The 18,126-nt window shown below is 37.8% G+C and overlaps 2 protein-coding genes across 2 annotated transcripts; one reads left to right on the forward strand and one right to left on the reverse strand.

Moving 5' to 3' along the window:
- Window positions 1–1,308: 1,308 nt before the first annotated feature.
- LOC129457370 (uncharacterized) lies at window positions 1,309–10,071 on the forward strand. Its single transcript, XM_055231522.1, has 7 exons — window positions 1,309–1,938; window positions 2,131–2,321; window positions 3,743–4,527; window positions 5,987–6,408; window positions 8,563–8,623; window positions 9,048–9,257; window positions 9,932–10,071. The coding sequence occupies exons 1-7, from the start codon at window positions 1,753–1,755 to the stop codon at window positions 10,069–10,071; spliced, it is 1,995 nt and encodes a 664-aa protein (XP_055087497.1). The 5' UTR covers window positions 1,309–1,752.
- Window positions 10,072–10,171: 100 nt separating this feature from the next.
- ints13 (integrator complex subunit 13) lies at window positions 10,172–17,903 on the reverse strand. Its single transcript, XM_033988999.2, has 17 exons — window positions 17,447–17,903; window positions 17,034–17,280; window positions 16,878–16,952; window positions 16,475–16,677; window positions 16,306–16,386; window positions 16,123–16,213; window positions 15,923–16,051; window positions 14,925–15,009; window positions 14,748–14,840; window positions 14,350–14,439; window positions 14,082–14,260; window positions 12,976–13,140; window positions 12,550–12,704; window positions 11,614–11,844; window positions 10,840–10,964; window positions 10,492–10,627; window positions 10,172–10,396 (listed from the first exon to the last, which is right to left on the reverse strand). The coding sequence occupies exons 2-17, from the start codon at window positions 17,253–17,255 to the stop codon at window positions 10,360–10,362; spliced, it is 2,097 nt and encodes a 698-aa protein (XP_033844890.1). The 5' UTR covers window positions 17,256–17,280; window positions 17,447–17,903; the 3' UTR covers window positions 10,172–10,359.
- Window positions 17,904–18,126: the final 223 nt, after the last annotated feature.

Here is an 18,126-nt window from a genome sequence, read left to right on the forward strand (position 1 = left end):
GACTGTGGAAAGGACAATATAATAAAATCAATAAATTCATAAAACATTAAACATCGATTTAACAAAATACAGGCGTTGTCATTTATTTTTATAAGTCTAATCATAACTATTGTGTGATTTAGTTTTGGTCCTTGTTAACATTATGGTTGCTATGTCATATCATCTGCCCATGTCCAGGAAGTAAAATTATAATCTTCACCATAATTACAAAACTAGAGAACACCAGGCAATTTTTTTTTTTCCTTTTGTAAAAATCTAAAATTTTAAATCTGATTAGTGAACATGTTTACTATGTTTTAGAGAAATGAGTAGTCGACCTGTCATATGCACTTAAACCTAATATCCAAATATTTGCTTAGTATCAACTCAAAATGTCCAAGTTTTTGTTTAAAGGGTTTAAAAACGTAAACGTGTAGAATTCTAACTAGAAAATCCATAAGGATAGCATGTTTATCCAGCTGTAGTTATCTGTGAGTGGGTTAAAACCTCTGCTCCAAGGTCTTCCTGGAGATTGATATTGTTTTAGAGACATTAGTAGTCTAACCTGCAGGCCCATCGACAGACATTTAGAGGCCCGGAGCAGGAAGCTTTACTTAGCCCCCCCTGTAATATAAATTCATAGGAAGTGTGTACAATGCTGAGCCCCAAGACCTCTTTATTTAACCATTGTAACTAAACTTTGTCTCCCTATGAATTTTATCATTTCATGTCTGGACAGATGCGAATGGCTAGAACAAAAATGGAAAATACCCCTATTGTCAGGAGTCCAAGCCAGTTGATAGCCATCTAGAGCTGCTACAAGAAGATAACTGTCTGCTTTGAGAGGAGCAAAGCCTAAACCCACCTGGCATCTTGTCTGTTATAAAAAAAAAGGTTCTTTGGAAACAGTTGTACTTCCTTTAGTGCCTTCAAAATAAAGGCATGTAGTATTTTCAAAAGAAAGTGATCCACATGGGACTCTTTGTGCTTGAGTGTGCCCCAGGTGTGGTTGGTGACCAGCCTGATCACCCGTTCACATTTTGAGCCTCTCGACCTCCACTTTCCCTGGGATGGGGCTCGGCTCCTCGAGTTTAGACCACCCTGATAACTACTAGCTTTCCTTCATACATCCTGGCTGTATGAGCCCTGTCGTTAGATTGTTGGGCTGATCTCCCGCTTGTTGGCTGCTGCATTCTGGTCTTTGATTGGTGGGGTACCTCTACACCCAGCCAATAGTCGTAATGCCTGGCCAGATAAAAAGACAAGGCTGAAGATGATGACCAATCAGTCTGTAACCTCTTTTAAAATTGTTCAAATTGATATAACTTTTGAAACATGCATTTTCACAGTGAACAGAGTTGTCTCTGGTTCTTGTGCTGCCTCCTGCTTGTCTCCATGAAGATAAAAGACAAGCAGGTGGTAAATCCTCCGCTCAAAAAGTTACATAGTGTACCTTTAGCTCACAGTGCTGATGCCTCAGGTTTCCTGTAACAGTTTTTTCCACCCTGTCTGTAACTGGAGCACAGCTACAACAGCTTTAGTATCTTGTTCACTCAGGTACAAGCATGCACCAACTGGACTTAAGCTTTTCCCTTTTTTCAAAATTTGCCTTGTCATGAGAACTGGAGTGATTCACGCATGTTTTGGTAAGAAATAGTAGCTTTCATGAAAACAAAAGCTACTAGAGCTTTTAAATGGAGCTGTACAACATCTCAATTTGCATCTAAGATCATATGGATCGTGTCTTAAACCGATGGCCTCTTTGGAAAAAACATGGTGGAAAGTTTGAAGTTATGTCTTCAACTTCTGATGCTGCTGGGAAAAATGATCTACAATCAAAGTGCAGTGCAGCATTGTCCACTACAAAACATTGTTTCTAACTTCACCACAGAGGCTGGCTCTCCATTTCATTTCAGCATCCTTCTCAATGCAACACAAACTCATTTGGGGAATTTGAAGGTGAGCCTATCCATTTCTAAAAACATTGTATATTTGAAATTAAGCGGATAACAATGAATATTTGATTGCAGAAATTCCAGGTTATTATTATATTATTATTTACTTTTTTGGTTGCTATATTAGAGAAAAAAACAGACCTGAAAAACAGAACAGCGCTGAATGGCATTGTTTAGAATCTTAATTTGTTCACAGATATCTTTGGCCAATGGAAACCTGCCTCCCTGGGTGGAGTACAGACAAGAGACTGGACATTTAGTTGGATTGGCTCTCCCTGAAGATTGTGGGATACATCACATCCAGCTCCACATCACCACTCACAACTGCACTGCAAATTTATTTGTGCATGTTCGCAATACAACTATCCATGGCAATTCTCCAAAAAGGTGAATGAACCAATATTGTCTGATCTAACAAAGCACTTCTTCCTATTTCCTCATGTTAAATGTTATGTTGTATACTTCCACATAGTATAGTGAATGGAAATTTGACTGCAGTGTAGGGCTTTGGGAAGCTTGTCAGTCTTGTAAAGCGCATAACAAATCTAAGATGCAATGCAAATCTAAGGCATTATTATCATTATTATTAATTTTGAACCGCCATGCATGTACTTGTCTACCTATTATGTTTGTGTGTGGTGCGTCAGGTGGCTGCAATGAAGGAAATATAATTTTTTTTCAATGGATGGTGTCAAATAGTCTCAATAGAATACAGATACATCCCACAGTTATGGCATTTTGGTGAAGAGATTTCCACAATACCCACACACTGACAATCCATCTTTGAACAGGAATGGAGAGCTTAGACATCATGTATCTCCTATTTATAACTCCATCCTCAGCTCTAAATCAAAGCAAACAACAATAATAGCCATTATGCTAATAGGTGTGAGTTGCATTAGGGGCCTGAACAATGATGCAAAATATGACTTCACACTTCAGGCACAGTTCACATTTAGTGTAGCTCATTAAACCTAGTCAACAAAAAGAAACTGTAAACAAATATGCGTATTCATTTCGGTGTAGTTAGCTCCTCCTTTCAGATAGATACACTGCCTGGCCAAAAAAAAAAGTCGCCACCAAAAAATAAAAAGATCATACATTCCAATATTTCGTTGGACCGCCTTTAGCTTTGATTACGGCATGCGTTAACTGTGGCATTGTTTTGATTTCGCTTCTGCAATGTCACAAGATTTATTTCCTTCCAGTGTTGCATACATTTTTAACCAAGATCTTGCATTGATGACGGTAGAGTCTGACCGTTGCTCAAATCGTTCTCCAGCACATCCCAAAGATTCCCAAAGATGAGGTTAAGGTCTGGACTCTGTGGTGGCCAGTCCTTGTGTGAAAATGATGTCTCATGCTCCTGAACCACTCTTTCACAATTTGAGCCCGATGAATCCTGGCATTGTCATCTTGGAATATGCCCGTGCCATCAGGGAAGAAAAAATCCTTTGGTGGAACAACCTGGTCATTCTGTATATTCAGGTGTCAGCTGACCTCATTCTTTGAGCACAGACTGTTGCTGAACCTAGACCGGACCAACTGTAGGAGGCTCGTACCTATGTGCTTAGTTAAATCCAGGTGGTGACTTTTTTTTTTTCTGGGCAGGCAGTGTATAAGGCACAACTGAAGAATGAGGGGTGAAACGTCTTCAGTCGAAAACTTATGTCCAGTTGACAGAATTGAATTTTCTTTTGCTACACACACACCGTACACTGATAAGGAAACTGATTTAAATGCCTCCTTTACCTCCAGAAGACTCAATATTTATATTATAAGAATGTTAATGTGTTTTGTGTGCACAGGGACATGTTGCCTTGTCCTGACAGAGAAATCAGCATCTGGGGCAACCTCCTTCTTGACGCGAGTCCAGTCCACCTCAATGCCAGCCGACGCATCCATTTGGTCAACACAGTGGCAGACCTCCTTCACTTACAAGGGAATTCAATCTCATTATTTTCAAGCAAGAACTTCAATGTATATTTCCATGAGATGCTAAAAGTCTGCAGCCCGACCAATCTGCATGAGGATTTAGAGAAGGCAGCAACCTTTAGAAATTTGACTCAACTTTTATGGCGTTTTGGTTGCAGATCACAAGAACAACTATTTTTTCTTCAAGATAAATTTAGTAATGCTTTTGTGAGAGACATTTTGATGAAGCAGCTAGATATACCCGTTTTTGCTTTGAGATTACTATGCACGGTTGAAGTAGCTCATAAGGTCAAAAGAGATTTAAGGTTGGATTTATCAACGTTTCTTTCACAACTCAGTAGCACAACTGCACAGAGATATACAGCAAGTGAAGCCCAGACATTTGCACAAACAAATGACATAACATTAAATCATTTTGTACAATCCAGTGACACATTTGCATCTGACCACACTGAATCAGATATGGGAACTTTGCTATTATCCTTTGAAGACAACATTACTCCAGTCTTCCCCACTCAGCTGCATGTGACCACTAACTTTCCAAGGCTGCCCACAAGCTTGACCTCAGGATCTGATCAGGGCTGGAGTGACATCTGGACCGAAACATATTGGTACAGTCACTCTGAATCAGCCCGCCCGGTCCCTCTGAAGTCACTGGGTAAGTCTGCTGCCTCTGCTCTGGTCCTTTGTTGAATGAGGTGCTGTCAGACTGGTCATTACTGGTCATTGTGCTCACATGTTGGAGGGAGGTGACCCACAGAGGCCCATGGATGAATAAGCATTGGGTAAAGAGGAACCACACTAGCTGCCTTTACAACAAGACTCTGTATTTAGAGTATCATGTTTGCGTGATTGTACAATCATTTGATTAGATTATTAAGCATATACCGGTAATGTTTTGATTTCTTCCGTTTTCTCTTGTGGTGAGATGACATTTTGATTGTTACACTCCCTAAATTAGTTTTCAGTGAATCTTGAATGTGGACACAGATTTGTCACGATAACAAATTTTGAAGTACGATATATTGCTGAAAAAAAATATAGATGATAAATGATAATATTGAAACTTTTTTATGCCACTGACACAATAACCCTAAAGTAGAATTATCCCCAAAAAGCTATTCTAAATGTACGATAAGGTTAAAATACAAAACAGCAATAAATTAAGAGTAGGATGAAACAGTAGTTAGTTTGTATCTACAATGAGTCATTTAAGTGATTTATTCATCCCTCCACAGCTCAAATGTATTCTAAGAACAGGAAAAATAACAAAAAGTTCCCAACTAGTAACAAGAAAAAGTAGCCACGATGAGTATGGATGCCTAAAAATGATTGTTCTGTCTAACATGTATTGAACAATAAGTTGATAGAGTATTTATTGTGATAGGCCTATGTGTGAAATTGATTATGACACTGATTACGGCACTAGTCTACACTTATTTACTTGACATTATAAAATATGATTTGGTAGGACTTCATCTAGGCCAGGGGTCTCAAACTCACGGCCCGGGGGCCAATTGCGGCTCACAAGAGGATATTTTGTGGCCCGCGGGACAATATGAAAGTTTAATGTTAGTGTGGCTTTACCATGTGTCACTCGCGCTGTGTACTCCCGTCGCAAAAGAGTCAACAAATAACGATGTATATCCATAAAATACACAAGAATTGGGATATTTCCTCAAATATGTTGAAAACAGCGATGACGTTTAAGAATATTTTTAGAAAGCCTTTTTTTGTGGAATACCTGATAAGCCCAGCCTCACGCAGACTCTGCCTCCTGCGGCCCCCGGCTAATTTGAGTTTGAGACCCCTGATCTAGGCTATAAAATGATATTTCTATAGTTCTATAGTTTGGAAGCATTTGCATTTCATGTTTATTTTTTTTTTTTTACTTCAAACTATGTAGCTACATAATTGAGTAAAACCTGTATAAAATAATGACAGTTCCATTGCAACCCTGTTTATATGGAAACTTGTAAATCTAAGTTTGTTGCTTTCCACAGAAAATTACAACAGTAACACTAGGAACCTCAAGTTCTTTTTCATCATGAGTAAGAGCCAGTTTTAGCCACTTTTCCATCTTAATGAACTAATCTTAAGCCTTTGTGTTTTTGCAGATCTTTCTGACTTCAGACAAGAGTCTAGCGGCCCATCTGTTTCTGATAGTCATCAAACAGAGACCTATGGAGTTTCGTTATCCTTCAGCACTGACCGATCGCACCAGTCATCAAATGCAATACTTTTATCCCAGATGTTTTCCCCAACGCCACATCTGAGTCACCCATCAAATACTGAGCAAACCGATCCAAAAATACCCCCAACTGTGTCTGGAGCATGGCAGGAAGCAATATCTCAGATAAATGCAACCCTCAGAGACCTAACACTGACCACACTGGTGAGTCAGGCAGCACAAAATACACTGGAGTCTTCAATGCATGTATTTTTGACAACTGGACCCACTACATACACACCGCCTTTACCTTTTGCTTATAGCACTAGTGAAATGCCAAATACATATGATTACAGCCCAACGTTTTCTGTGAAAGAGTATTCAAATTCTCAAGACTTCTCCACTACACAACAAAATGAGTCACACTTGTTGTCTGAGATAAACTTATGCACTGATAAAAATGGACAAGTTCACTGTTCAAGCATGTTGGATACATCTGATTCAACATCTGATGATTCACAGTTTTTTCCAACAAGTTTGCTGCATCTCCCAACTCCCAACTTGACACAATATGCAACAATTAGTAACATGCGACATGAAACAATATTGAGTGAACTGACACAAAATAACTTGGAGTCCTCAATGCATATCCTCAGTAACTCTTATCTTATAAACAGTGAACTTATTCAGCTTTCTTCAGTTTCGCCACATAACACAACTGCAATGCCAACAGCTACAACTAGTCCTAGTGTAACTTATCCAGATCAGATTTCAACCTATGCCATTTCTGCAACTGTGAGCAACCAATTTGAGACAATAGCTCCTCCTACTGGCCTACACACATCCACTTCAAGCACTAGTAATTTATTGGAGATATCCCATGTTGAAGAAACTTTGTATTCAAGTATGTTTTTGTCAAGTCAGCTATCATTTGCAACTCAAAATGTCCTCCCAACTCATGAACTAGAGCAAAATCCAACAATTAGCAATATGCCTCTTGAAACAATTTTGAATGAAATGACACAAAATTACTTGGAGTCCTCAATACAAATCCTCAGTAACTCTTATCTTCTAAACAGTGAACTTATTCAACTTTCTTCAGTTTCGCCACATAGCTCAAATGTTTACGTAAAGTTAATCACGACTACAATGCCAACAGCAACAACTAGTCCTAGTGTAACTTATCCAGATCAAATTTCATCCTATGGGATTTCTGCAACTGTGAGCAACCATTTTGAGACAATAACTCCCCCTACTGACCAACAAACATTCACTTCAAGCACTAATAATTTACTTGAGATGTCACATTTTGAAGAAACTTTGTATGCAAGTAGATTTTTGTCAACTCAAAACGTACTCCCAACTCATGAACTGGTGGAAAATGCAACAATTAGCGACATGCCACTTGAAACAATAGGGAGGGAATTGACACAAAATAACTTGGGGTCTTTAATTTATGACTATAGCACAATTGGAATGTCTTGGACTTTTGGTAATATAAATCCAACATTTACTGGACAAGATGAATCAGTTCTTCAAGACTTTTCCAGTATTACTCCACGCAGTGATTTTGCAATGGAGACACAATCCAGGTCAGATACAGCAGACAGTAGCAACGTATGCTCATATCAAAATGGACAATCTTACTGTTTTGGTATTTTACGAACATCTGAGTTATCAAATATGGAATTGTCAAGTTTTCAATCTACTTCTGAAGGGCTGCAGTTAATACAGACAACAGAAATATTGGAGAAATCACAGCAAACAACCTTCGTAAAACCACCTTTCACAACCTATTTATCATACACTCAGACTATGCTTTTTACTGACATAGAATCACAATACGGCGTCTCCTCATATTTAAGTAATACCATGTCCACTGCCTTATTGCCCAGTGTAATAAACTCAACTGAATTGTCAGCGTCTCAAAGCATTGCTACTACAAGCTATTTTGAGGAAATTGCGTCCTCTGCTGCTCATGAACTGTACACTTCAAGTTCCATTAATATATTGGAAAGTCTTGAGCCTTCTTTTCCGCTATGCAACAGTGTGGATTTCAGCGGGTGTGCATCAACAGTTATCAGCACATTGCCTGGGACTACAAAGGAATATTGGACAAGTTTCAATAGTAATTCAGTTGATTCAATGTATTGGACATCAGAAGTGGAATTGAGTGAGCAAACTTATTCAACAACATGGCAAAATGCAGAAACCAAGGCATATTCTTCATTCAACCCCAAAAGCTATGCATACATTACAATCCTGGCAACCTCAGCCCAGTTAAGTCAAAACTATTTATCTGCTTCTCATCAAATACCCACAGACACTTTGCCTCCTTCATATATGACTAGTCTTTCTATTATGACCTTTGTACCACATGGTTCATCTGCCCTCACGAAACACTGCGAGACAGAAAGAGGGTCTTTGTTAAACTGCCAGTCGTCCATACAAGTCAGTGTTGGTCCTACAAAACAAAGCACACATTTTGGACTTTACAGTGCGGTTTCCACCATTTCGTTGCAGTCTGGAGGGCATTCATCATCAGACATCACCAAGCTGTCAACATCTTCTGTCACTGCAACAAGTAAGTGGTCAAGATGAGGTTAAATGTAGCGTAACAATAATGACAATACATACTAATAATACATTTAAAGTGTATATCAAAAGCTTTATAACATTAACGTGGAAGTTATAGTGGATTTTTGTATATCAAAGTATGTATGTTTAATTTCTTATAAGTAATACACTATTTTGTTCCAACGCTAACCAACATGAAGGAAGTTAATAGTTTTAGCCTATTGAAATGGGACAATCACTAAAGCTTCATTTACAGGGGCATTTAAAGTGAAAAACGTGTAATTTAAAATACTGTTAAACAAGTCCTATCATTAGAATATAAATGTGGCAATTATGAGTTTGATACTGTACTGTAATTTATGTTTTTACTCATACAAATCTTTTCCTGCTGTTCAAGTATCATAAAAATATATCCGGGTTCTGTTTTTCAGGTACTGTGAATTTTCCTCCCCAAGTGTTGCAGACCATCCCAGCTCTCACCGCCACCGTTGGGTTCCCGTTTTCATATTCGATCCCAGAGAACACTTTTGTTGACCCAGAGGACGGAGCAGCCGATGCCTTGTCTTTAGAAATGAGATTAATTGACCCCCCTCCTCCAAGTGTGGGCTCCTGGTTGTCTTTGGATGGCCTAAAATTACACGGTATCCCGCTTGAAATGGACACTCACTTTGCGCCTCAACATGCAATCCTACTATCCCGGGACAAAGACGGACTAAGCACCTCAATGAAATTCACAATATACTTATTTCGTAACCCCGTTCAACCATGTCATGTTTTCACCATCTCTGCACAGTTAAGCCTACACTCCATTCTCCTTCATCGCCACAAGATGGAGCTGTTTCTCACAAAAATTTCCGCCTATTTCAACAACACCATTGCTAGTCATCTTTCAGTTGTGTCGGTCTCATCTGGATCTACTGTTGTGTCCTGGTATAACTACAGTCTATGTGACAATGGAAAATGTCACCGTGATAAGATAAACAGCATGTGGTTGGCAATGAGATTTGAAAACAGCACAATAAACCCAAAATTTATAGACGCAATGCTGCCTGAATTTCCGTTAATTGATGTTGAACCAGTTGCCTACACACAAGATTGCTTTCCATTTACTCATATTCCTACAACTACTTTTGAAACTACCTCAGAGCATCAAGAGCAGACAACCTCAAACTCCTCTACCTCACCCTCCATCACTGAAACATCTGAACAGGTCCCAGTTTATGGCGAAATGGCTTCTATGTTCATCGCCCTCCTTGTGATCTGCTCTCTCATCCTTATTGTAATCTTCATCACAGTAATTGTTTATTTCTGTCAGAGAACACCTCGAGTTGTAGCAATTTTTCCAGCCAGTCGGATGTTATCAGTAAGAAGCGTAGATTCGAGGACACTAAGGCCACGGCGGGCTCTTTTATTACACCCCGAAATACCTCCTCCGCCACTGAGTCTCTGGATTAATTTAAATCAAGATGATGACCTACTATCATCAGAAATTCAGCAACAACAAAGTGACAGTGACCCACGACAACTCCCCTTGAAATACAACTCCTCCAACATTTGATCGTTTTCTCTACTCCTGTTTATTTTGTTGCACTGCATGTCAACATTATATCTACAAAATATGAAAAAATATTACAAATTCGTCATCGGGTTTTTTGAGCACAGTCTGTTTTGTTGTGTTGATGACAGTAAAACCTTGAAATACTGGTCCATAATGTCTTTGAAAAGAGTTAAGCAGGAAATCCATCATCTAGCAGCCTTGCCATTTTCATGAACGTCCATCCTGTAATACAAATAATATATATATATTGTATAAGCAACATGTCAGCTATTTTTATAAGCAGAAATACTGTTAATTAATAAGAAATAGTTACTCACCCATTTTCATCTTTAAGGTGTTGGTACAGTTCAAACTTGTTGTTAACAGAACTTGCTCTTCCAAAAAACTCCTGGTGCTTCCTGGAATTGGCTGTTGTGATGCGATTAGTCCACATACTGAGAAGTGAGACCGGTCCTTTAAATGGAAATTAAACAAAGTTAATATCCTTTTTATAACGACTGAACACTGATGTTTATCCTCAATGACCTCATCAGAGGATCAGTTAAAGAAGCTTAAATTAATTGAACTACAACTTAAGGCATGATTTTGATGTGGGGCCAATATAATAATAGCTTAAAAAGTTCTACTTGGCATAATATGTGTCCTGTAAGTGGGTATAATGGTACCTTTGGATGCCGGTTGGGCATCTTCTGCAGCCAGACGTGGTTTTTTGTTGAGTGGTTCTGGAGAATCCGGTGAATCCTTAATCACCTCTGACTCCTGATCATCTTTATCCAACAATCCCTTCAACCTTGAAAGTGCAGGAAAAACAAAAATGTTGAGAGAATAAATAAAAAATCAGTATAATATGGATGGCTAAAACATATTGGCTTGTGAGCTGCTTCATATAAATGCATTATTTTGTTGAAGCAGCCCACTTAACAGACAGAGAACAACATGTCCATAATCCTTTGCTCCATTTCAGTGCAGCAAGCATGAATAAATTACTGTTATTTATTAAACTCTTGGGAACAAGGCAGTAACAATAGAATAATAGACTATAATAGAGTCAGTCTCCCCATAATAGTGTCTTTATGCCTAAAGGTGAATTCAGTAATAATAATGTACCATGCTGTGAAATTTCAATTACACCTTTATAAATAAAATCAGTTACACTTTACAGCAAGGTAATAGCATGGCAATAGAATAGAAAAAATATAGTACTTGGGATTAAAAAATAAATAAATCCTTCTGTAGATCTGTTTATGTATTATTACTAAAATACTAGCCAAAGGCATATATTTAAGAGTCATCTTACTGCAAGTAGAATGACAGTTGTGTCCCGTTTCTATTAGTAATTGCCATAGTTACACTTAAGTAACCATGCTATTTCCATTCCATTGACACGTTACAAAGTGCTACCATGTAAACTAACACAATAATTTGCATTGTTTAAATACCTCTCAGAGTCCTGCCAGCTCTTGTCATCTGTCTCCTTAGTTCCATTTTTCTCTGCCCTGTCTTCTCGGTCCTCCCTCTTTCTCCCTCTCTTTTTTCTCTCTTCTTCTTCTGGAGGTTTGCTGCGACAAGCAATAATGCAGTCCAAAACTCTCTGGTGCCGGTCAGTGGCTCCTGCGTGGGTTTTCACTAAAGTCTCAAGCTCGTTCCACATTATACGATACTGCTCATCCCTGGAAAGATAAGATACAATAAAATCATCACAATAAAGCATTTGCAATAAGAAAAACATACTAATTTGGGTGAGTGATATTGACTAAATTGAATACGTACATATTTTTAGGGATTATGTCCATAACAATATTCAGACAATATTTAATAGGAATGTGCTAAAATTATCCTCTTGGTTGAGGTTCCAGTATTGGACAAAACATGACTGAATAATAACATTGACCAAATATCAGAAATATTACTATAGAAAATATAGAAATATAGATACTCAGAAATATACTATATATATTGTTTAGAAGACTCCAGATGTTTCTGTCTTTTTTATGTCATTTAAAAAAAAATATAGTAGATATACTTGATATTCTTATTTTGCATACAACAATTTTCTTTTTTTCTCTTGCCTCTAACTGTCATTTAAACTCAATGTTGAAACTAACTGTACCTCTGCGTTTCAGTTTTATGTTGCTAAAACCTGGAAGAGCCTCCTTCCTGAAGATGCGAAACTTTAACAATGGTTCTGTTTAGCTGTGCATATGACTAAAAGATGTTTATTCTGCATTCTTCTCTTTTAGTGTTAATTTTATGATGATTATTTACGTTTTGATTTGTTTGTATTGTGATTTTAATGTCTCTTATTCTGTAAAGCACTTAGAATTACTTTGTGTATGAATTGTGCTATACAAATAAACTTGCCTGCCTTGCCTTACCTTTTGGGGCCCTTTCCTCTGGATCCCACAGTGGAAATTGGGAGAGGGTCATTCTTTCTCTCCATGTCCACCAGATTATACACAGTCTTCTGGCAGGTCAAGACATCCTCCTCTGTCAGAGTCTCTTTGACAATCAGGTTGGCAAGAGGAACAACCTAGTGAAAAAATGTGTTGTTGTTATGTTGCTAATATAAATAATAATCAAATTCACATTTTTAGTACATTCACCAATAATACATTTCTTATATTACAATTTCAAGAAAGAAGATGTACTAGTAGAGACAGAAAAATGTACTAAACAACAGCAAAAAAACATTTGACTCAATACAGGATAATTATTCACAATTGAAGTTATTATAACCACCTGTAGATATTCTTTTACATAAATGATGTAATATTTTATGGTCTTGTCTTGTCTTGTCTTACCGCTTGCATGTTAAAGATGGTGGTCTGAGAGATGATCATTGGCCAATATCGAGTGTGCCGCTCCAGTTGTGCTTTGGCCCTTTCGACTGGGAGCTTCCCTGAGGGATCATGTGAAGACTCTGACACAGGAGTCAAACGATTTTCTCTCATAAATTCCCCAAAATCCTGAACACATTATAAAATAATTGAGTGTCTCAAGTCTCAATTACAAAAAACACAATAAGATTGTTTTTGATTTTTCTGAATAAACTTATTTTAATCGTTTATTCAGAAAAATCAAAAACAATAATAATAATAATTAATATCTTTTATAGGAATTTGATAAAAATTTAAATGTTAATACCCTGACATAAATGTGTAAGGTAAATCAAACTTTGTGTCCACCCCCTTGAAGCAGGAGGTTATGGAGCGGCTCCACCCACATTCTAGAGCGGGGCAAGTGTGGTGTGAATGCGGCTGACTTCAGGCTGTTCTACACAGTCCGCTGTGACTGTAAAAGCACTTGGGTAAAAAAGCGCTCGGATCACATAGATTTCCATGAATGGGCACTACAGAGCTGCTGTTTGACAAGTTCATTTGACAAGGCAATTTGGGTCAACTCAATATCAGTCTTCAGAAGGAGACCAGTCTCTTCCTGCCTTTGTCTGTGCAGGTAAACCTGGGTCTGTCTGTGTGTCATCCCAAAAGCTTTTTCTCTTCTGCCAACACATCTTCTAGGCATACAGTCATCATGGTGTATTTAGCTACAGCTGAAAGAAAACACTAAAGAGTATAGGGGATGCCAGCATATGTGCACATATTCACATGGCTCTGTCCACTTGAAGCATTAGATATAAGTTCACCAGTCAGCTGATGGACTCTCGTGTGGCTCATGGTGCATGTCTGGGGTGAATGATGTGCAGTGTATGTGAACAAGATAGACCCAAAAGTCAAGTACAGAACTACATCTAATACGCACTGGGTTCAGTCCACAGAGCGCATTAACATTATGCTAAATAAACAAAAAGCTTCCACTAATATTCTGGTGCTGCAATGTTTATACTCTAAAACTATATGAAAAACATGTCTCTGCCTACAGATTAAATTTGAGTCCCATTACTACTCACTGTGATTCTGTAGTCAGTCACACGCCCCCCACAGCCCTCGCTGATTGAGGGAGGATCCTCCAGTGTGGAGCGGTTACTGTTCAACACGTGCAGAAAGATCTCTCCTCCATGGCTACTGAGCATGTGGCTGATGACCTTTGACCCGGATTTCCTTGGCTGCTCCAGGAGAACGGACCGACCTGAGAGAAGAAATGTGTCATTATACAATATACAAAGACTACCGTAATTTTTTTTTTTTATCGTCCATTCAAAGTGAAGTGAAGCCTACCATTTAGAAGAAAGTTTGTCAAACAAGAAGATGGTCGACTGTTGACATCTGTGGGTGAGATGCGATAGGCCCCAGTGCAATAATGCAGCTCTAAAATGTCCAAAAAGAGATCCATTTAATCAAAGCAAAACTAATCTAATGAAGCAAGGATGCAAAATCAGACATATTATATATGATATATATATATATATATATGATATATATATATATATATATGATATATATATATATATATGATATATATATATATGATATATATATATATGATATATATATATATGATATATATATATATATGATATATATATGATATATATATATATATATATATATATATACACACATTTGAAGAAAGAAATGCAAGTCTCAGATATCACATTTTTGGGGTGCAAACTCACCTATGCTGTTGGTTCTAGGGGTGCACCATTTCAAGGTAATTGTCTCTTTTAGTCCATTCTCTCTTGTACTTGTACCAGCCATATGTAGGTCACCTAAACAGAAATACAATACAAAACAATATTTGTTAATCTGAAAAAAAAGATAAAATGTGACTTTTTATTTCGTATTATACATACCACTTTTGAAGAACTCCAGGTGAGCGTCTCTGTGATGCAAAAGCTCCACATCATAATTGGCTGATGTGTTGGCATGCTGCTCTTCCTGTCAAGCCACACAGAATGAATACAATGAGCATGAGATAATCTACTAACCCAGACACAACTCAAACACACAAACACTGCTGATTTCATGTTTCAATGATTGTGAAAATAGAAAAACTCAAAAAGGTAAATTTTGTGAAAACTATGGGTCATAACAAAGCACACCTTTAACTATGATGACTTGGATTTAACAAATAAAGGGTGATTAAACTTTGTTGTAGTGGTTAAATGGTCTCCTCTAGCTTGATCAAGCCATCTTTACACTTAGCTACAGGCACTGAACCAACTACTGTATCTAGCCTACATTCAAAATGGTAAATTTCATAACTGAAACTGACAATTGTAACTATAAGCATGTAGAAAGCACAATAGAACACACACACACACAGAAGTTTGACAAGGAGAAAAACAATGGGACAGACAATGAGGACTCAAACGGTACAACTTGTAGGTGTATAACTTAAATAAGGCAATCCTGGTCAAACATGTCAAGACAATGAAATATTTACATTTCTCATTATGAGTCTAAATACTTTGTCAAGAGACCAGAGTTGCCTGTTCCATACAGCAGTCACACAGTTCTACTGATTATTGTACTTTAGGGTGAGACCCATTGTCAATAATGACATAAAACACTTGTCTTTCTCACTTAAAAGTGTGTACCAAATACTAACCTGTTCACAAACATTTAATGTGGGCTAGCAAAACAGAAAATACAGCATGAAACCAGCAGCAGATGCACATTGAAAACATCATGCAGATAAGATCAACAAAAACATGTGCTGTGTATGAGGAACTGTGTCAAACAAATTAGACAGGCAAATTAAACAAACAAATCAAAAGTAGTTGTGGCAACTGATTTTTAAAATAACACAGACAAATAATTATAGCTTTATAATATGATAATGTCTTACCTTCATGGGGATGTTTGTTATAGTGGTGGATGCCAGGTCAAAGTGCTGCTGGACAAGAATATTTAGTTTTGTTGCCAGGTGCCGTCCAGCACGAACACTGTGGACTTCACTGGTGAGCAGAGGTGAAATCTATGACAGAAAACTTATCCTTTAATTAAAGTGTCTTTGAAGCAGGGACAGTTTGAAACAATGACACAGACCTCTTTCTTAGGTCGGTCTGACACCAGTGTGTCTTCACCCTGTGGAAAAATGTGAACCAGAACCAGCTCACACTGTTGAATCGCCATCAGCCTAAAAGAGTAAAAATCATTAGATGACTGTAGTAATGTGGACTGTGGCACCATTAAACATACACATTCAATATTGATTAGTCCTTTGCTGACCTGTCAGAGCCAGCTGCAAGCTTGTTTTGTTCAATAATTGTTTCTTGAATACAATCTTCCAACATACGTACATGAGTATCACTATTGAAAGCAAATGAAGCAATTTTCAGTGGGTAGTAATATAAAGTTAGTCATGGTTTTACTCTGTCCAACAGTAAATATACTGTACCTTTTAGCATTAGTGAGACAGATAATGCGCCCTCTATTGGCGACTCTCTCAGCCGTGTCCATCAAAGCAATGCGCTTTTCATGCTGCAGTTCTGTTATCTTGCACAAGGACTCAACAGCAGCCACAAGTCCATGGAGGATGCTGCAGCACTCTGGGTCCTCACGTGGATTTGGAGGGCCCACAGCCGCCAGAGCAGACATGAGCTGGGAAGAGAGATCAACCATGTAACAAAACAAATGAAAACAATGAGATGTAATACATAATCCTTTCAGCTTCCTGTTATATGGTGCCATTTCAAGGACAGTTGACCTTTCAAATGAAATAGTATTTTGTTTTGGATTGTTAATCACTTTGGCAACACTCCTAACATTTAACCATTCTGAAAGCTTTAGGACATATTTACCTCATGTGTGCTCTGGTCTTCTCTTCTCCAACTATTTAGGCTATGAAACTCTGAATCACTGACAATATAATTAATCTGAAAACAAAAATAAAAAATGCATTTAAAAGCATCCATGACAATAAATTGTATGTTGTTGTGTATAAAATCAAAGCATACCAGTTTATCCAATGGGTAGACATCGTATAGGATTCTGCAGTACTCCATTGAACACTCAACAGCACAGGTCCACAGAGACTTGGAGACGGGGGCTAACGGAATTACCCCTTGCGTTCTTTTGGTCAAAACATCGCACTCCACCTGCTGTCGACTGGACTCTGCCATGTAGGGACAGTGGTCCACCACAAACACAGTCTTGTGGGCTACTGAGAACATCTTCATTTTGACCACAATTTGATAGACGTCTCTGTATATGTATTCATAAAGACTTATGTATATTATTCATAAAGACTTATCTTAATGCAAACACCAAAACCATAAAATATAAATCATGTTATCAGGGTTGTGAAATTAAACTAGTTATATGTCTGAATAACTCAATGTTAACGACTGAAATTCTACGGGCAACTCACCAAAATATATCTGAGGCTTCCGGGTCACGATAACAAGAAACCTTTGAAATCTAACAAAAAACTACATCGAAGCCCAAGGCAGACATAACTTTACACCCAAAATACTCATGTTCACTAGCAGTACCCTTTTAGGTGAGCTAACACGGAATTTATGGGCTCATTTCGATAAGCCCAGTGCTAGCGTGCTAGCTTAGTGCTAATAAGTTCGCTCGCTGGGTTCTTTTATCCTCCGTGTCACACTCCTGTCCGTGACACGAAGAAATATACATATTATTCAAACTGCTTAATGACTATTGTGTGTGGGCTAGCCACTAAATATTATATTGTACATATAATTATTGGTAAATTATGATAGAAATTGACTAAATCAAGTAGAAACGTGTTTCAAGTTAGAATTTTGTTATTAGCGGAAATGAGTCTAGTTGCGTCCATTCGGTTTTTCCTTCCCCGAGTCACCAGGCTACGAAATAAAAGGTTCCTGCAAAAAGAAACAGTACAGGTAATCCAATAAAATAAACACGTTCACATGCGCGTGTTGACCTAAAATAAGTGAAGTAGATCTGAGCTATTTTTTTTTTTTTTTACATTTTAGTAAATATATTCACAGACCGACAAATGTTTAATTGTGGAAATTAGTAACATAATTAGTTCATCTTTCATTATCATAGACTTGTGCTCAT

The sequence above is a fragment of the Periophthalmus magnuspinnatus genome, chromosome 23 (genome assembly GCF_009829125.3).
Source record: "Periophthalmus magnuspinnatus isolate fPerMag1 chromosome 23, fPerMag1.2.pri, whole genome shotgun sequence".
Classification (NCBI taxonomy): domain Eukaryota; kingdom Metazoa; phylum Chordata; class Actinopteri; order Gobiiformes; family Gobiidae; genus Periophthalmus; species Periophthalmus magnuspinnatus.